The sequence below is a fragment of the Merops nubicus genome, unplaced genomic scaffold, assembly GCF_000691845.1.
Source record: "Merops nubicus isolate BGI_N331 unplaced genomic scaffold, ASM69184v1 scaffold2917, whole genome shotgun sequence".
NCBI lineage: Eukaryota > Metazoa > Chordata > Aves > Coraciiformes > Meropidae > Merops > Merops nubicus.
The window spans coordinates 43,205-64,255 of record NW_008619388.1 but is presented as its reverse complement, the minus strand read 5'-3'; the positions used below and the strand labels follow the sequence as shown (position 1 = coordinate 64,255).

At 39.8% G+C, this 21,051-nt stretch overlaps 1 protein-coding gene across 1 annotated transcript in view; it reads left to right on the top strand.

Moving 5' to 3' along the window:
- The window catches only part of MICU2 (mitochondrial calcium uptake 2), a gene marked incomplete at its 5' end in the record, with an annotated part of 62,250 nt that overhangs the window by 5,777 nt on the left and 35,422 nt on the right, over nt 1-21,051 (top strand). The window contains 2 exons of the mRNA XM_008943748.1: nt 18,733-18,764; nt 18,879-18,954. Of these exons, the coding sequence (XP_008941996.1) occupies nt 18,733-18,764; nt 18,879-18,954 (108 nt within the window). The remainder of the gene's footprint in view (nt 1-18,732; nt 18,765-18,878; nt 18,955-21,051) is intronic.

Sequence of the window (21,051 nt, the reverse complement as noted above, 5' to 3'; positions counted from 1 at the left end):
ATGTCCAGAGGTAAGCTTTTTTGTGAAAATTGCATTTTTGTAGCAGCTGCATCAGGAGGTACTATGTCACAGAATCACAGATGGGATTCTTGAGAGGAAATGGGGTCTTCCACCCCACAGCAATCAAATCTGGTCTGTTGGCCAAGCTGCTTTTCTGATGTATTAACCACTGGGCACTGCACTGGCTTGTTTGCTCTTGCTTGTCAGAAAAAATTGTTAGTTTGAGAGTCCAAAAAATAGATGCAAGAGGTGCTGCAATTAGAGCAGAGGTGTTAGGCCAGAGGTGGCTTCCAGCACAGCAGTCCCTGAAGCTGGAAGGACATGTGCACGGTAACATGGGCGAGCAGGAGGAAGGATTGAGCAGTGGTGTTTGGAGGAAAGGAAAGCAGGAAGCAAAATCTCTTAAGAAGCAGGTTTTAGCATATCATTGCACAGGGAGGCACAAAAAAAAAGCATGCTCTTTTTTTCCACAGTTCCATTTCCATACCTTCAGCCATGCTGTGAGACAGTACTGAAGGTGTCTTTTTCATCTTTAAAATAATACTGACATTTTATTAATTACGTTTGTCTTTTTGTCTTTATGTCTGCATGAGATGACAGTAAGTTTATAATAAGCTGGTAGCTTTGTTGAGATTAATTCTAATTTTTCCCTTTGTGGCATTGCTGACTAGCTGGAAAATGATGCAGAATCAATTCTTACCTCAACTGACTGCAGTGCTTACTGATTAGGTAAAAACTTTGGCAAGATGTTGTTTTGAAAATACATTACTAGCTGTTGGTTTTCTGAAGAACAGTTGTTAGTGAGAAGATATATTGCAGCTTCTCAGTGAATGAAATGAATTTTTTAAAACCCAGGACAAAACCCCGATAATAAAACCAGTCAGAATTCAGCAGAGTTGTGAGCAAGAGGCAAGTGGTCTCAACACACATCTTGAAGGATTTAGTAATTTAAAGTGTGAAAGTTATTGGTTATTTAATGGCATCTGAATGGAAAACAGATTCCTTGAAACAAATGAAAATATATTGTGCATATACAGAATACTTGTAGTACAAGTAATGGAAAGATCTGGTTATTAATAACAGGAGTCTGCTTGTATAAACATCGTCTGCCTTAGAATTTCAGAAGTCTTGCAACAGTTTCTGCTTTAGTAAAAGGATCTCAGTTTTATGACATGCTACCCTGATATTTAAGATACTTAATAGAGAAGCCACTTTTTTTTATGCATACGAGAAAATTTAAAGAACTTGTACAATCGTTCTTAGTCTCGGAATATTTTTCCTGTTTGTAAAGATTTATTTTTTTTTAGAACACCACACACTATTTCAGCTACATTTCTAACATTCTGTTGACATACCACAGAAAATATCTCTGGGATTTTTTCTGCCGTGGGTTCTGAATACTTTTTGACAGATTACTTCAAGGTTTTTTTTAATAAATTCAGTGGAACATAATCAGTTCTGAAACATTATGCTTAACTGACAATTAAGTCTTAACAGATGTAGCGTGAAAATCAGACTCAGTGAATTTTTGTCACTCTTAAATGTATTTTAATTTCTAGTAACATGTGTCCTTAACACAGACAGGTATTGGTTTGTACCTAAGAAGTACAATCTGTTTTTAGAATTCCTTGGGTTGCATTCAGATATTTAGAACTGATGGGGATCTGGCGGACCCTTGGTGGATGATATCAGGTGCCAGGAGTGCAGATCAGGCTCCTGCCAAAATCTAGCATGCGTTCTAGTCTCACATTTTCATTCTGTAACTCTTTCGTTGCTGATGGTTCTGTGCTTTTCCTTAGGTCAGTGCTGAGTTTTTATTATGTTGGTCATATGATTTTTCCTTTTGAGTAATCTTGGTATAGACTGATTTTTTTTTTTTTTTCCCCAGCATGTTGTCCTAAGAAATGTTACATTATGGTGTTTGAGGGGTTTTTTAGTGTCTGAAGTAGAACCATCAAGTATCAATCATTTTCTTTCTGGGCAATAGCAGCAGGCAAGGTGTGCAGTCTGCTTTGGTAGATGAGAGGAGCTGTCCTTAACTACCAAATGACCAGGGTCTCTAGGTAGACTTTGGGAAGTTCCACTGCTGCCTGTTTGGAAAACACTGGCATCCATTTCCTAAGGGAGAAACTACCTGGGTTATGCTCTCATTTTTTCTCCCCAGCCCTGCACCTGCAGTGGGTTATAGCACAGATTGCACTCAGTAGCATTTCTCATCTACTGTGAAATAAAAGCAAATGCCAAGCTCAAAGGCTTTTTTTCCACATGTAAAACACACAAGTTTCTCTTGTTAGTGCCACCTGCTTATATGGCAGGAGAATACAGCCAGCTCTTCGTAATCAAATCCATCTTCCAACATTGTCCAGTCCATCAGAGCGTTCTGGTCTTCACACCACCATCCATAGTACCAGCATGTACCCAGTCATTCTGCTGGCTACATCTTCAGTTAAATATCTTTCCTCTCAGACCTGGAAGAGGTTTGTGCACCTGAAGGCATAAGGACTTTTCAACTATAGCTAATGAAAGATAACACATTTGCAAAAAAATCCTGCCTTGGTTCTTATCAGAAGAGAGGTAGCTTAGCATCATTACATCGTAGTCCAAATGCATCCTAATTGACCGTTCTTGGGTTTACTAGTTACAGCTTATCAGTGTACAGAAAATGCCAGTATCCTGGAACTCTGTTCAGCAAGAGCTGTGGTCCTACCTGGCTTAACACAATTTTTTAAAAGGCCTCCCTGAATGGAATTCGAATATAAAACATGGCCAAGCCAGCTGCCGTTTGACTTTATCCAGACTAGTTCACTTGTCTTCCAGAAGAGCTGACATTTTGAAGTTTTCAGTACAATATGGATCATTTTCCCAAGTGCTCTCCTTCTTTTCAAGCCTTGAATTCATGTTCTTTGTGCCAGTACCTCTGATACTGCTGGATGTACTGGGACAGCAGAGTCTCAGTGCTGCATTGGTATTGGCAAGCCCTAAGTCACGTATCCCACTGCAGAAACGGCCAGTTCCAGAAAACAGGTCACTTTTGTCTTTTTTTTTTCATTCCTCTCCAAATGTTTTTTAGTTTTGGTTTTGGTTTTTCTGGGGAGGAGTGAGGTTTGTTTGTTCTTAACTTTGGGCTGGGTCCAAACAGTTGTGAGCTCATCAGAGCAAATTCTTATAATAGAGAATAGTAAAGTGAGTTGTTTTGTCTCATGTGGATGGACATCTGCTTTTCCATTGGGACTGTATAGATTTACTGTGTCAGACAACCTCTGAACAGTCACCCTACCCGCACCCTGACAGAGCAGTTATTTCTTCTCCGTGGATTTTTTTGGTGATAATGTGAAGGCTCACTTCTGTTTTTCTGTCACTTTCTTGGGAGAAAATATAAAACCTGATGTTCAAAAATTTCATCTGCTTCTCTGGCTTTGTTTGAATTGGCAAAAGAGAACAACTATTTAGCAAAGAAGAGCAAGATTTTTTGTGATGTCTATCACAGTAAAGGCAGTCTCTGCTGCTCCAAAAGCTAGAGGGTCTTTTAACCCAGTATGGTCAATTTAGAACTACAGTGGGCAACATAAAATGACTTAATTCTTTCACTAAAAGAAAGCCATCTTTGTTTGCCTTTCATTTGCACACACTTTGAGAATCATTAAAAACCTACTTAAAATTTGATTCAAATTTCAGTTCAATCACTTTCCTCTGAAGCGAAAATAAATGCACGTTTCAGGAGGACAGTCCCTATTCTTTATGTCCAGTGCTTCTGTAAGGAGGAAAAAGGATATCTGCTTAGTTGTACCATTGTAAAAACACTTGTATTTATTACCACAGCTCACCTAAGTTAACATGTAGTATCTAGTAATGTGTTTTAAGGACTCGTATCCTCTATTAGGGTGACACCTAAGGACTTAGCACTTGTTTTTAGAATTTCATGGCCAAGTATGTAAAAATTTATCATATGCCTTCTAAAAGTCAGCTCTGATTATAGCAGTCTAAAAACTTAAAATATAGGCCTTTTGTAAATTTTCATGCTCAATTTAAAATCATTTGTAACCACTGCTTGTATTAGAAAATGAGGATACAGCATCTCTTGTGTTTCTTGGAAACTTCTGATATCCAACCTAAAATGAACTGCTGTCTACTTTAAACCTATTGGCTTCTGTGCCGTCTTTTCCCATTCCCTAAAATAGGTTGATTTTTTTTTTTTTTCTTTTCAATCTTCACCCCATGATGCATTATAGATAATTATATTACCACTCAGCACTTATCCTGTTAGGTTAAGCAAACCCAAGCCTATTTTTGTCTCCTCTTGCTGGATGAGGCTATCCATTCTGTGGCTTCACGTAGGTAGCTTTCTTTCATGCTTTTCTGAGTTTGATTTCTTTTTTATAAAGCCAGCTTCATTCTCTGGATCACAGCACAATCCACTAGCAATCACTATGGTTTAAGAGATGGAATACAGGTTGAGATTAGGAACTTTTTTCATTAGTACTGTTGCTGAAACATCTGAATTGTCAAACTGCAGCTTCAGTGAAGAAGAAAAATGGTACAAAGCAATGCTCATTAGAGCAAAACACTAATTTAACCTGTGCTTTACTCACAATTGCTACATGCAGAAAAGCTTCCAGCATCATAGATGATTGAGTCCTCATTTCTAGCTCCATGTGGATGCTAGACTGAGGGTAGTAGAGTAGAGCAAATTATTTTCTGTGTTTTTAGGTGGAGAATGTTTTAATGTAATCACAGAATAGTCATTAGGACACAAAGATCTGAAAAAGAACATCCTTTTGGGAGGTTAAGGGCTTGATGTCCTCAGGTAATGTAGGCCTTTACACAAGAACAGTAAAAATTGTTCATTTTTTCAGTCCAAGGTTGCTCTTGGAGGAGTAATTAGTTTTGTGGGAGAAGCTGAGTATGGCATGAGCAAGGCAATGCAAGAATAGAGGCAGTGGACCTAGAAGCCCAGTATACTGAAGGCTGCTACAAGTTAAAGGGGGAGATGTTAGTGGGAATTCTTATGTAAAGTGCATTTATGCTTTTAGATTTCTGTCAGCTGTCTTTACTAAACAAGTATTTCTATTCTCTTTCTGCTGTGACAGACCTAATGCAGTCTTTCCTCTGGTGCTTAATGATATCAGAATAGGGATATAACATTAAAGCCAGGGTAAAGCTAAATGTCTTTTTGAGATATGCTTGATCAGGTGGTTTGAATTCAGGGGTGAAAGAGTTTGGTTTTTTTTTCCTGGGGAAATAAGACAGTTCTAGAAAAGAGCAACTTCATTTGTTTTGTAAGAGACTATTCATCTTCTTTATCCAAATTATTTTTTTCTCTCTACCAAACTTTTTTTCTTAGAATGTGAGGAATCCAGAGATGGTTTATCTTTGCTTCCCTTACTCAGTCTAAAGTCCACCCCTTAGAGCAGAGGACATGTTCTAGTTGGTGCAAGAGACTTTTCTACTAGTAGGGAAGGCTGCTGGATATCATGTCGGTAATTTACTATTAAATGTACTGTTGGCAGCATTTTTTTTTTCTAACTTGCAAATTAACAAAACCATTTTGGCCAGTGCAGTAAGGCACAATTAACATATGTTTTAAGTTCTTCCGTGATTTCTCATTACTTTAGTCCTCTGATCTTTTAGAGGATTTCTCAGACTTTTCATGATCCTGCTCCTCTTTCCATTACCACCTTAACTTCTGTGATAGAGGCAACATTTCAAATTAGGTTTATGTAACTTTTTCATTCTGGTAGTCTCAGAAACTAGACAAAAGTAGATTACTCCTGTAGTCTTTTTGTGTGGCAAAAATAGGATAAACCGTTCTTAGCTTAAAATACAGGAGCATTCTGTTATCACTTACATGCCCTCGGAGCCCCTGCTGTAGCAAAACTTCCCAAACATCTGTTAATTGCTATGTGACAGATGTTAATGATATATAAACAAGTCAGACTCAGCAGGGGCTGTTACTGGTTTGCTCAGAGCTTCTGTATGTGCTAATAACAAAATGAGCTAATCTTAGAAGTAGAAAGAAACCCCTGGCTAATTTAAAGGTAAAAGTGAGAATGACGTGGACCATCAACTGAAGGAGATCAAGTCAGCCACTGAAAGGTATTCTGATTAAGCATCAGAAGGAAGAAAAAAAGAAAAGCTAGAGGTTGCAGTAGTGCCTGAACCTCGAGAGTTATGGAAATAAAGAAGTAGGACTGCACAGGATCAGTAAAATGGTCAAAGCAGTAGGCAGCATCTTCTGTAGGAAAATTCCCAAACATGGTAATTAGCATGTCCTTATCTTCTCACGATGGCAATTGGAAAAAGTAATGTCATCGCTGGGGTCTTCTGCATTAAAATGACCTTCCTAAAATTTTCATGTAAGGTTGAACTTCAGAGCCTTATAAAGGGAAAAGATTCCTTCTGGAAATTCTGACATGACAGGATCAGCTTAATTCAGCTCGGAATAGCAATTCCCTTTATCACTAGTCATCCTTGTAATCTCCAGGAATCCAAAATATCTGAAGTTAAGTGCTACAGTACTGCACCTATGCCAAGAGTCTCTTACCCTAAAATAGCACTTTTTTTTTTTTTTCTCCTTATGCTGATTCACCAATCATTGATGGGAATTATTTGCAATTATTATAACTTGCTGGGAGAAAAAAAAAGGATGCATTAGGTTCTACTTCAATAGACATCCAGGAATTCAGTTCATCCGTTTATTAAGACTAACTGCAAAATGCATATGTTTCTTTGATGAGTGATTATTCACCCTTTACTTTCAAGGGATGTCAGGAGAGTTTGGGAGGATGATGAAAAGGTGGGTAATATCACCAACTGCAAAAATACAGATATCCTCAGCAAAACCATAGAAGTGGTTCCCAAACAAACTTGTGTAGTTTCCTTTGTTTAGATTTGTCATACATTTTAGAAGTCCCACTTAGCCACATTCAGCCCAAGTGGTAATTAATTTACTAAATCATTTCCAGATTTCTAATAGAGGGTGACTTCATTCATTTTTGTCCTGTTATTCATAAGTATTTGTTGTTTCTTCAAGAAAAGTCTCCTGAAAAGCAGAGGTGAATAGGAGCTAGAGCTGTTACTAACCCAGGTCATCCCGTGCAGTAACTGAACACCATCTAGTGGGTGTTCTCTTAATCCTTTCATTCCTAAGCAGAATTTATATTGGTTATAATTTACAAGTTAACTGTTCTGTAAACTCAATAGCAGTGCCCTCAGACACTAGTCACTGTAAATTGCACGTTCTTGAATGGAGCTTATATTCTGGAAGGTAAGCATAATAAGGTTCTGAATTTTTTTTTTGCTTTTACCATGCTCTGTACAGCAAGACAAAATGTCCCAGGCCTTGAGCTCAAACACAGCTTTCGTTAATGAAATTACCAACACAGGATTGTTCCCTTTCAATAAAATACCCAAATTTGCTTTGTAATCCAGTCCTTAGCGCTCTCATGTCTTGACAAATAAGGCAAAAATCTCTCTCCCTTCATAGGCTGTCAATGAGAATTGAAACCAGGATGCAGTCTTCAACTGCATAAGAATGTGGTTACTTTTGATATAAGGAAGGGGGAAAAAAATCTGAAAACTCATTATGAAACCTACCAACTTGTATTTGGTGTTAGTGTAGGTTACAAAAGCACCTAGGCTGACACTTTCCTTGTGTGAGGGTGGTCAGGTGACTGTGATAAATTTGAGAGGTGTCTTATATTCATAGCTCTGTTAAAAATAAATATCTGCAAACATATTCAAAACCCAACTGGACAAGGCCTTGGGCAACCTGCCATGACTGAACTTACTTTCAACTTTTTCTGGTTGTCACTATGAGAAGATAACATTCTAATTACCAAGATGATCTACAGAGCTCCCTTCCAACTTCAGCTATTCTGTGAATGAGGCAATTTCCCTTAATCACAAGGGAGCTGCACTTCATGGGTCTTCCCCCCAGGCTTCTCTGAAACTCCTGAGACTTGTCTTTCCCCATCACCAAAAAGGTGCTGTTTGTGCTCTGTTCCCTAGAATTGATACTACTGGAAAGGGAAAAAGAACAGTAAGATCATAGAACCGTAGAATGGTTTGGGTTGGAATGGTCTTTAAAGATCATCTAGTTCCAACCCCCCTGCCATGGGCAGGGACACCTCCCACTAGACCAGTTTGCTCAAAGCCCCATCCAGCCTGGCCTTGTACACCTCCAGTGACTGAGCGTCCACAACTTCTCTGGGCAACAGGTTCCAGTGTCTCGCAGTGAAGAACTCCTTCCTAACTTCCAATCTAAGTCTGTGTTGGAAAGGGTGTGTTTAATCTGTGGAGGATTTAGGGCAGCCCTGAGGGAGTCAACTTCTAGGCATCTGACAGGACAACAAGGCAACAGGAGAATGAAACAGGAGAACAACTACCACCACCATTAGAGTAGTGCAGCAGTAGAAATCATGCATCCTGCTGATAAGTCTTCCAGATTTCACAGTAGCAGTGCGGGAGGATCTCAGCCATCTCAACCGAAGTGTCCTAAAACTGATACTTCTAGCAAAATTTCATTTTACTCTTCCAATCAGCTGTCACCTCTTGGAACATTTCTTAAGATATTCCTTAGAAATTTTACTGCATGTTGCTGTAGTGGAAGTAAATTAATCTTTAAAAGAAAAATACTGGTTTAACAAAAAAGAAAGCATTAATGATGGTGTAAATAATTTTGATATGTGATAGGGTGAAACAGGAAAAAAAGTGAGCTACTATATAAACTGGATCTAAATAGCTCTTTATATTTACAAGACTCTTGGGAACCCACTCAATTTATATGAAATGTCAGTGCTCCCAGTTAGTTACCACTGCAGTAATTTGAATTGGCTTGATGCACTGATATGTCAGCTATTTACTGCTTGGACAAAAGTGCTATAAATGCCAATAGCACTGCATTTTTCATGCAGATGCAGTGAATCACTCCATTTTTATTTTTTTTTTTTTTCACAAAATATTTACAGTTTTACTTTTTAAATTATATGAAGTTATTACTTTTTTCTGTTCCTCTACAAATAAGCAATATCAACAGTACCTGAAGTTTGTACTTGGATGAGTAAGTTTAAGAACAAGCAAACTATTTAATAAAAAAAAAAGCAGTTGAATTAATGTCACTGTTGTCTTTTGAGCCCCAAACTACAGTTGAGTATTAATGCTATTTTTCCAATGTGCAAACGTGTTTGTGTGCACATAAACTGATGAGATAATGCATGAGCAAAAGTCTGTTGGGAGCAACAGGACAAATTAGGTGACCCACGTGGTCATTCGTGGCCTTATTATCTGTAATTCTTGCATGTTGCAAGTGTTCATTGCACATCAAAGTGCAATAAATAAACCATACAGTTTACTTCATATAACGTGACACAGTTTGATATGGTTTGCAGTTCCTGCTTAAGGGATAAATTGTATCAAAGCAAGGTGAAAAAGATAGTCCTCTCTGACACATGCCCTCTTTTTCCTTATTCCAGCATTAGTAGGGTAGCTTTATACTAGCAGTAAATTCCCACAAAAAGGGTGAATTCTTCACATGGCACCTCAGTTACACTTGCCAGCAAGTTAATCCAATTTGTAATTGTTAATGGTCTTTAATATTCTTGTGCTTAGTCTTTAAATATTATATTTTTTAGATTTTGTAAGATGCATGTGAAAACTAAGTTGGTCACAACAGGGAAGATCTTCAGATATATGGAAGAATATAAATTATAAATAAAATACCTGAATGACTTAGAATCATAGTATCACCATGGTTGGAAAGGACTTCCAGGATCATCAAGTCCAACCTTCCTCCCAAAATTTCCCTAACCATTAGACCATAGCCTCCAGTGCCACATCTACTCCTTTTTTGAACACCTCCAGGGATGGTGACTCCACCACCTCCCTCGGCAGTCCTTTCCAGTGTCTAACCACTCTCTCAATGAAGAAATTCTTCCTAGTATCTAATAAAAATCTTCCCTGGCGCAGCTTGAGGTCATTTCCCCTCATCAGTAATTTGGGAGAAGAAACCGACACCAGCCTCACTACAACCTCTTTTTCGGTAGCTGTAGAGAGCAATAAGATCTCCTCTCGGTCTTCTCCAGACTAATCAGCCCCAGTTCCCTCAGCTGGTCCTCATAAGGGGTGTTTTCTATCTCTCTCACCAGCCTCATTGTCCTTTTCTGGACCCACTCCAGCACCTCAGTGTCCTTCTTATCCTGTGGTGCCCAAAACTGGACACAGTGCTCAAGGTGCAGTCTCATGAGTGTTGAGTCCAGGGGCACGATCACCTCCCTACTCCTACTGGTCACACCGTTTCTGATCCAGGCCAGGATGCCATTACTCTTCTTGGCCACCTGGGCACACTGCTGGCTCATGTTCAGTCAGCTGTCCACCAACACGCCCAGGTCCTTTTCCACCAGGCACTTTCCAGCCACTCCTCCCCAAGCCTGGAGCGTTGCCTGGGGTTGTTGTGACCCAAGTGCAGGACCAGGCACTTGGCCTTGTTAAACCTCATCCAATTGACCTCAGCCTGTTGCTCCAGCCTGTCCAGATCCCTCTGCAGAGCCCTCCTACCCTCCAGCAGATCAACACTCCCACTTAATGTTGTGTCATCTGCAAGTTTACTGAGGGTGCACTCGATCCCCTCATCCAGGTCATTGATAAAGATATTAAACAAGACCGGTCCCAAACCCGAGTCCTGAGGGACACCGCTCGTGACCAGTCACCAACTGGATTTAACTCCATCCACCACAACTCTCATGCATACCGTAGGGATAGTTGCTACAGTGCTGATGGTGGCTTTATATTAGTACATAATCTTAAGTCTTCCACAATGAGGTAAGAAACAGTTTCTGGTGCTGTTGAAGACCTGACCTTTTCTTCCTTTATTTTGATTGTGGGACGATTAATTTACGCACATTTTCGTTCTGAATCCAAATTAGTCTCTGTTTACAATTAAGATGCAATTTGCTCAAGTTTTGCATGCAGTTAGAGTTCTAACTGTGTTATTTCATTATTGTTGTTCTTATCCTACTTTATTTTTCTAATTTTTGTTATACTTCTCTATCCGTAAAGTTGATTACAGGGCCCTTAGGCCAGGGATCATGACTTCTGTCTGGTCAAGGAACAGAATTAAACCTCTAGTGCTGTGAGGCTCATAATAGTTTATCTTCATCTCCTTTAGTATCTTAACCTAGCATGTGCTTGGCTGCTATGACATTTAACGAATTAGTCTTTGTTAGCAATAGGAGGTGACAATGTAGAGCATAACAATGCTACAGAAATCATCTCTTCTTTATGTCAGCATAGGATCAAAGTTCACTAATTGAGCCTTTGAGTCTTCTTGAAGACTTAGTCTCTCTTGTGCTATTGACTTTGCTAGATGAGACTGACTACCATCTCAAGCCTAATACCAGAATTTTTTCTTGGGTTGGGGCACTGCCTGCTTGCTCTTTGTGGAAGGTCCATGATTTTGTGCAGGTTCAGGAGATGCCATCCATCTCAAAAGTTTGAACTGCATAATGTTCTATTTAGGTTAGCAGGAGTCATTCTCCACCCTTCTGGTCTCAGAAACATGTATTACGGATACACCTCCATCCAGGTAATCTTAATTGTCCTTTCTAATATGTTATTGCTCCAATCATGTAGCCACCCTGCCTCTTCAACTGTAGTACACTTTGCCCTTGTATCTGATTAAGGTCTTAATAAAACAGAGAATACGTGCCCTTAGCACTGTTAGCATTGGGCTGATAGACAGGAGGTTGGAAAAACCGGATTACAGACACAAGAAATGCAAAAAGCAATTGTGGTGTGAGTTGTCTGGCTGCATGCAGGAAGGATTCATCTACTCAATTTAGATATATAAAAGCTGAATGTCAGGTCAGAGCAAGTGATTGTAGCATCTCTTTAAAGTTAATGGAAAGCAACAGGTAATTCCAAGGCCTGTATTAGACACCTATCTCAACCTGGAATAAATTGCCCATTTGCTGTGTGTGTTTCTCTCCCCTGCCTATAAAGGGAGCCTGGGGTCATTAGTCAGGATGAGGTTTGTAGATAGAGATAATATCTTTTATTAGACCAGCTGCTGTAAGTGGGAAAACTTAGACAAGCTTTGGGGCATATGAGCTCTTCTTCAGATCTCAAATAAGAGCAGCAGATTTCAAAGTTAATTATAAACGTTTTTCTACATATATCCTTACACCATCATCGTTACAGCAAAGCACCATAGAGATCACTAAGTCATATTTAGGCATCTAATTTTTAGACACCTGAATGAAGCCAGAGGAACCAAACATGAGGTGCTTATTTGGGGGTTTGGGGACTTCCATTTCACATGACACATTTTTCCTCTGGATGCTCCCTCCAGTCCTGAGCTCAGAACCACCCAGAGGGCCGGCAGCCTCTCCTGCCAGGGAGATGCTCGTGTGAGTCTGCATTACATGTGGAGTCTTAACTTGCATCTCATGCTCCTTTTGCTGCCAAGGGCTGCTGTTAGCATGCCTGTTAGATCTCTCTGGTGTTATGGAAAAATAGCTTTCTGTGTGCTATATGCCGTTGCAATACAAGTCTTGTGGTAAGTGTGGAAGTTTGAACCTATTATCAGCTTTTCTTATCTGCAGTTTGGGTATGTTATTAGAAAGAGAGTAGCTTTGGGAGCAAGTCACTTTCCCTGGATAATAGCTATGGAAAAGTTGTTCCCCTGCTCTCCCTGCCATCCCCTCGTGCTGCTGCTTCTGCAGTCCCAGTAAGGACTGAGGTGCTTGTGTGCCCTGTAGCAAGCACCACAAAATCTGCTTTTACCCTGCTGCTGGTGGTTATTTTGGAAGTCCTGGCACTGCTGGTGACTCAGTGCCACGGTCTTTTTAACAGGTTTTGAAAACTGGCTTATCTTAATTTTTCAGTCTGTTTCAGTTTCCTAAAAGACTGTGTCATCCTTTGATGTTTTCTCCCTGCATCAGCATCCCACCCTTTTTACCCCAGGCTGCCTTACTCACAGAGAAACCTTCCGGTATTGACTGGCTCTGATGCAACTGCTCTTCTGAAATGGAGATTTGCCAGCACTGGCCTCAGCCCAGCACTGTATATTTTTTGTTTCCTCAGAGGAACGATTGTTCTAAATAAAGAAGGGCAGATGCAACGCTTGTTTTGTAAAGCATATCAGAAGCTTCTATTATTGCAAATTGCCTTTTCCACTGGGCATACTTGGATTTTAATTCAGGTGGTTCAATTCACTAATTTGCGTGATTGACATCACTTTTATCAATTACCTTTCAATGGAGCACTGCACTAGTTCAGTAAAAGCTTTCTAGCTGAAGTGGGTTCTTAATTCATTTAAACAGCACACTCATTTATTATTTAGATATTGGTTTGCCAGGAGCTATCACAGCGATCTGACCATTTGGTTTGTCATGCTTTCAAAAAGCCTTAAATTCTTTTTGCTATCCTTGATTTATCTCCAATATCACCAATATTGCAAAAGGAGGTCTTAAAGAACCAATTAATTACCAGCTTGAATTTTTGCCCTGTTTGGTTTCATTAGCAACATAAAAGAGCTTTAAAGAACTAAGAACATAAATAAGGCTGGTAAACAATGGACACTTTGTTGAAATAAGGTACTTGTCCAGTGTCATAAAAAAATATCTGAAAGAGAGCTGGGAATGAAATACAAGCTATTGACTTTAAAAGATTTCCTATTTTCGGCTAATTAAAACAAAAATTTTAGTGGGATTTGCCCAAGGAAATCAGCCTACACGATTCTTATCTCGCAGAGCTCGCTGGGGCGCAGAGGCAGATTCTCAGAGCTCAGCTCATGTGAAAATTGGCAGTCGGCTCACATGGAGAAACAGAAATTCTTGTTCCCATGGCGGGCAGGGCTGCAGGGTGGGCTCTGCTGTGGAGGCCACGGTATGAGCTGCACACAGTGGGCTTGGGCTTTAAAACACTCTGCTCCTCAGATTACAACTGTGCTGAAACCTCCTCCAGCTTGAAAGGTTTGTTTCACTCATCATTTTGCTGAATCAGCATTTATTCGAATTGTGACATAATGTCATTCTCATCTTAATTTTTCATGAAGAACCAAACTATTTCTGACTACCCCAGTATTGCTTTGAACTTGCCAAGCTCCAGCAAAGACAGCATGATTGCCATCTAAAATTAAAAAAAAACTAGGAGGACTTTTTTTAAACTTGTTTAGCACTGTGTCTGCCTAAAATGAAGCTAAAAAGAGATCCTGGTCAACCCACCTCAGTGACTTTGCTGATAAAAGCTACAGGAGTTTGTTGTCCTCCTTGGAAAAGATACCCACTTTATACTGGTCTAATCTGAAGTGAGGACTGTGGAGAAAGACGGATTCAAGAATCAATTTTAATTTCCATATTACAAAAATAGAACAATCTTGCACAAAGCAGTAACTTCTCTACTTTTGCTTTCGCATTTCATTGTTGTTACAATGGTTCATCATAGTGATTTTGTTCCTTCAGCTCTAAACGTCTTTTGTCAGATTTAAGCCTTTCTTTAGCTGTACAGGTGTAAATGGCTGTTACTGAGTGCAAGTGGGTACTTGTTTAATTCAGCCCTTTCCTTCTGTTAATCCTAACATTGATGTCAGGTCCATTTTACATCTTAGTGTAAAAAAATGATAGGTGATGGAAACACTTTTATTGTAAGGAATTTACGTGACAAAATACCCAAGTTTGCCAAGGGCAAATTAAGGCTGACATAGCTGCTTTTGGCAATGTTTTCTTAATTACAGTTGTCAGCTAACTTTCTTGGCTAACAGCACAGAATTTGTATGCTTCTAAGTAGACTCGATATTCATTCAACGTAAAAAGCAAAAATGGCTTTTTTTCCATGAAAGGTGTGTCTGTACCTCCCTGTTGTTTCATGGATCCACTATAGATGGTGAAAATTAGATGATAGCATCTGAAAAATATGTAGAGACCCTTGAAAATGCTTACTGTCCTTTAAGCCAGAATTCCATCACAGTCTTGGCAGATATGTAGGAAAAAAAGAAAAAAAAAAAAAACCAGTTGTTTTTCTTCTCATTCATTCATGTTTAAACCAATAAAAATTCCAAGTTTCTTCTGATACCAAAGTAAGACTCTTACTACTACAAACAAGTTTTCTAACATGTCATTAATTTACCTATTAGTAAGAATCTGTCAAGGTAAAAAAAAATAAAATTATAGAAAAGTGCATCATACAGATCTTATTAAATAGTTCCTAATAATTATAACCTCAGAGAGAGATGTAGATCTTGATATATTTGTAGTCATGTGTCAGGAAAGACAGCACCAAGATTTAATCAATAGAAAGGAAGAGGCTTTTTTATTTTTTTCAGTGTCCAAACTGGCTAAGAAAATTGTTCATACCTTTGTAGTGCATTTTCTCCAAAGAAGAGTTAACCTTCTTTTCCTAATTCTTTTAGACAAGGCCTTAAAAGACCTGGTTCCTCAGAGGGCTGCACATTTGATATGGTAGTGTGCAATATTAACAGAGCTTTCCTTGTTGGGAGTTTAAAGAGATCTCATTGTTAGGAAGTGAATAAATGGAGAGAATAAGCACCAAGAGCTACATCAGTATTCAAGGAAAATTATGAGTGCTACAACAAAAGTAGCTAATGTTTCACAGTGAAAACTGAGATTTGAGACTTGGCAGATTATTTTTTGTGGTGACAGTACCAATAGAATCTAACTGGATTTAATTCTTAGAAAATACTCAAATAATGATAGAAGGAAACTCATTCTCTACAGTTTTGAACTATTACATTATTATAAGATTATATTCTAATACTTTACACAAACAGGAATATGAAAAACAACACGAGTGTCCCAAATGTATGGGTTTTTTTAAAAAAATGGCTGACTTACCAGTACATATGCCATTTTCTTTTGACTAGGTTATTAAATCTTTTGATTTTGAAGCCCATTTGAGAAGAGCACCATTAAAAGGTTCCACATTTATTACTTTGCTGTATTTACTACTTAGAAAAGTAGAAATCTCTTTGTCTCTCTGTTCCCTTTCCTCCTTCCTTTTTCTGTCTTTCTCATTCTGCCCTGCACCACACCCTGGGATGATGTTACTGTCCTCGTCCTGCCACTCAGCAGAAGCTTCCTCTCCTCTGCTAGTCCTTTCACCAATGCCAGGATTCCCCAGTCAAGGGCAGCATGAGCACCTCTGTGTTGTTGTTGTTATTACTGTCTTTTCAGCATGTCAGCATCTTAAATGTCCTCTGGAGGGTGGCCATAGCGGAATGCAGGAGGGTAGCTGCCGATGGCTGCCACAGCCCTTTGAATGAGCTCTGTACAGTTGCAATTGTGACTGCTGGCTAGTGAGAGTCCATGCATCAACAAGAGATTTTCCTTCCCTTTCTTATCAAGGTAGGGTAATTCTCATTGAGGATATGATCCTTAAAACTGGGTAGCTGAAGTGTTTCAGAGTTACTGTACTGAATACAACGTGAAGAAGAGAAATACAGACTTTACTAAGTATAGAGCCTCACAAACTTTGCCAACTAGTGTCTCAGCTGTAGCTCCCAGTGCTTTCTTCTTATCGTGCATTAGTTATTCATGCCTCTGCTGTTACAGCTCACAGAGTTCAGGCTGTCTCCCTTGGTCATCCTTCTGGATGCTGGCAAAAGACTACTACCTGGTACGCTCCTGTGGTAGCAGGTGTCATCCCAGATGTGATGATTTGGGGGCCGTCAGGAGAATGGAATGAGTGGAGCCACTGTTAACTGAATAGAGGTGTATGTCTGGCTTCAATACAGAAAGTACAAAGCACATTTACAGTGAAAAACATTGTGGGGTCGTTTTCCCTTTCTTCTTTCAGGTACTTTGTCACAGACCTGCAGCCTGACTCATTCCCTCCTATAAGGCTTCTCACCATGTGGGTTTCCCAGAGGTGGAAGAGCTGCTATAATTTAATTCTGTGTTGAAGTGCAGTGTGCAGAGGCAGCAATGTTTCAAAGCTGAGATGTGGATCACTTTAATTTGCTAAATAGCCATTCATTAAAATGCTCTGCAGCAGTGAACAGTGTTAAACTGTGTGTGGCGTTACATCTGACTCAGACGTATTGAAGGTAGTGATTTTTTGCTTATTCCTCCAAATGGTTATAAGTCTGGCTTCTTTTATCTCAAATGAGGCAAAGGAGAGGATTTCATCTGTCTTTTGAGATAGGAGCTATGTAGATTTATATATGCATGTGTTTATGGGTGTACATTATGTACATGCACTGCACAAAAATGTATTCATCCACAGTAACAGGTGGTTCTGGCAACACCTATTGCTGGGGTCACTCAGCACTCCAGTATTAAGACCCTAATTTTAGTTGCTTATAACTTTTGTCAAACTTAAACATTTGGGTTGAAATGTTATGTGCCAGGTGTCTGCCTTAGGCTGACTTGGGGAAGGGGGTGGGGATGAGGAGAGGAATTTATCGGCAAAAATGTTATTGCCAGTTCAGGGAGAGGAGGCCAGGGACTGGTTTGTCTGTGCTGAAAAATGAAGTATTGCTGGTTGAGATGTTCCAGCAGTTTCCCTCATCCGAAGCCCGAAGTTGCCAGCGGAGACCCCCTGCAGCTGGGCTTGTCTTTTGCCAGCATTGTGGAAATCTGCTGTTTTGCTGAGTGCACCTCTACCTGGCTGAATCACGGGCCTGTGAAAATGCCTGGTAGAAGTTCGTTGACAGCTGCCCACGAAGCTGCCTCCACCGTGTGTGTTTCCGAGCCGCGGTGCTGCGCGGGGGACCCTGCGGGCGCCCGCTGCCCGTGCGGCAGCAGAGAGCACCTCGGAGCAGAGCGTGGAGCAGAGCGTGGAGCAGAGCGGGCTGCTGCATGTGGGGGCACCGCACCCCGGGGCAAGGGCAAGCGGCTCAGATGGTGCTTACACGGGGGGTATGTATGGGAAGGAATGGCTGGCCAGAATCCAGAGGAACTGGTGATGAAGGCAGGGGAACATTGGGCTGAGAGTGGTAAGAGTGAAGGACACAATGTTTTAAGAACTGTATGAGGTGGAATGCAAAGGAGACAGATGGGTGTGATAGGGCAGATAGAGTGAGAAAGGATGGAGCACAGCCTGTGCCAGTCCACAGCTACTGGATTTCTATGGTCCCGGCCTAACCAGCTGAAGCATTCCATTGACAATACATCGTAGCTCCTCAAATGGGTGATTTACATGGGACCCCAGCCGATACTGCTGCCAGTGGCTGCCCTATTCATGGATTTAAACCTACTAATACAGACTTAACAGTTTGTATGGTTTCATCTGATGCTGTTTCAGAAGACAGAGTTGTTCAATTTACTTCTGCCTAATAGAAGCAGCAACATTTTCTTCTTTTCCCCTCTTTTTTAGCATTTCTTAGCTTTTGCCTACTCAACCTGCACTTGAAGGATTGTTATGTGTGCATGAAATCCCTTCGTAAATACTACAGTTGTTTCTTACTGCATAATCATACTTTGGAATCTGTACTACATTTGTAGCAAGTACGCAAAAATCATACTAGTAAGTCAGTCCTGGATACCAAAGCGAGCCGTGTTTTCATCTAGGTTGCAAGAAAATTTGTACAGACTCATATTATTTTTAAATGTTGTCCTTTCTTGATCCATGTGGGAATTAGAAACAAACTGCCTAATGCAAGATACTCTCTTTCATATTACTTAACATTTCCCCATAATAATCTGAAGAAATGCCACAGAACTTGATCAAAGTTTTAAAGTCAGTTTGTTATTGAATTATGATGATTTTTTTTTATTATAGGTAAAGCCTCAGCCAAGAAACTGACAAAAAAGGTAAGCAAAGTTTTCCTTTCCTTCTTCAAAAGAATTTGCATTCTTTCTGTTACCCAACTGAATAGACTTGTCTTTCAAAACTGAGTTTATATTTTCTTATTTGTTTCTTTAAAGGAGATGGATGCTGCGCTGCTGTGTGTTGCCAAAGCTAAACCAGGACCCAACTTTTTTAGAGAGCTTGATGATAAAGGTAATGATCACTTTTGATACTGAAAAATATATCTTGCTTTTTATCTTATTTTATGGTGTGAATTGTATGTATTTTTAAAGAAAGTGTCATGGATTTGACTTCATCTCAATCTAGCCAGGAGCTGCTTCCTTGGCAAATCTCTCAGTTATGCAAGAGAGAGTAAAGAGGCAGGGCTGGGAATTGAAAGCTTTCTGAGGCGCAGAAGGAGATGGGAAAGAAATCAGAAAGCCTACTTGGAGAACAGAATGAGGCTAAAGGGATGACTTCAGCAAAAAAATGGAATTCTAAGACTTGTTAATAAGCTGCTGTTTCACTATATAATTTAAATATACAGGAACTAAGAATAAACATATTTTTTTTAATCTAGCTACGTAAAGCAGCGTCTTTGATTTCAAGAGCAGTTGAACTTCTTTATCCCTCTTCACAAGTTCAGGAGCCCTTCACAGCACCAATGTGCTTCACGTTCTTTTTACCCAGCATTTCCACCTTGTATCAGGCTACATAAAGAGAAAACTCTGAGAGCTAGGATATTGTTTGTAAAACAACAGGGAATTAAAGAACACCAAATAAACACATCATTAACAAATTTAATTGAAGGGAGAAAATAAACAAGAGGGTCAAGGAAACCAAATAGATGAGTAATTAACCATTTCATCAGTAACAAAGACCAAAATCCCAAAACTAATGAGAAAGACTGACAACATCTATTCACAAACTTTCTGTATCACAGAGTTCAGCCTGAATCCCTTATCCCATGGACATTTCTGGAAAATAAAGCTGCCTTTGAAGTGCTGCAGTTCCTTGGCAGGCATGAGCCATGCTTTGTCCACACACAGCAGACCCCCAGGCACGGCTGGCAGCTTGTACCAAGAGAGCAGCCATCCATTTCAGCCTGCATCATTTCTGCTGCTCTTTGCCCTCATGGCCTCTTCTGCCTGTGGCTCAGTTCTTGGATCCTTGTGCAGATGTGAAGGGGTATTCAGCTGGGTGCCTTGCCTATCAGTCTATTCCTGCAAGCCCAAGCATCCCCCAGCAGCCCTAAAACTTCTCTGAAAAAGCTGAACAATTTTTTCCTGTCTTGAGGGAAAGGTGAATTTTATGTTGAATAGTCATTCCCTGCCTTTTCAAATTAGTCATCATCATGTAGTTTCCCAGGATTGGGTTTAAAGGATTCCCAGTCTTTAATTCTTGGATATTCTTTCTCTGTCCCTGCTTTTTTAGAGCTTTTCTTTTTCTAGTGGTTGACACTGGAAATCCCCAAAGCACTCTGCCTGGGAAAGCTGGGAGTCCAGCAACAGAAAGTGAAAACACCAAATCAGTGCAGCCTCCTTTCATTGCACCTCTCACAGCTGACTACTTGGCAGAAAGTGGGCTCGGTGATAATGCTCAGCCTGGCATCTTCTGCATTCTGAACAAGGCATTGATCTCCCCTTCCTTAAAACTGTGGGTCTGTATGCTCTGTCCTTCAAAGGTCAGGTAGGAGTTGGAGATGGTGCAGGAATATTCAGTGCACTCATCCGTACATCCCCACAACACATGGGGGTTTTACTGGTTTTGATCATGATGCTTCCATGTTTTTCCTTTGAGATGTGTTATTATTACATTTTTTAAATGTAAATATTTTTATATAAAATACTGCTTTTACAAATGCTATAATAATGAATCTACACCTGTTCTACTGTTTAGCTGAGATTATTTTAACAATCTTCAATGTGTTATTTAAATGTCAAGTAGAGGGACAACTGTCATCAGTCCAGTTTGTAAAACATAACGCTAGTGAATTCTGCCTTCTAGTGGGCAGTTTTAAAATTCATGTCATAATTTGTTGGAATACTTATGATTTATTCAGCAATAAGAATATTGTTCTGTCAGCATTTTCTATAAAGTTTCAAGGTAGAGATTTCCAGGGAGGGGTAGAGAAGGTTCATTTAATGTTAGAAAATGACAGTATTTTGCCAATGCTAATGGCAAATACTTGGCTGCAAGTGTGCTGAGTCACTCAACAGTAGGTGAAGCTTTTATCTTTTAAATTTTGCTTGGATATGACTTTTTTTTAAAAAAAAAGTTGCATTGCATCTTTTATTTTGAGTAACTTTG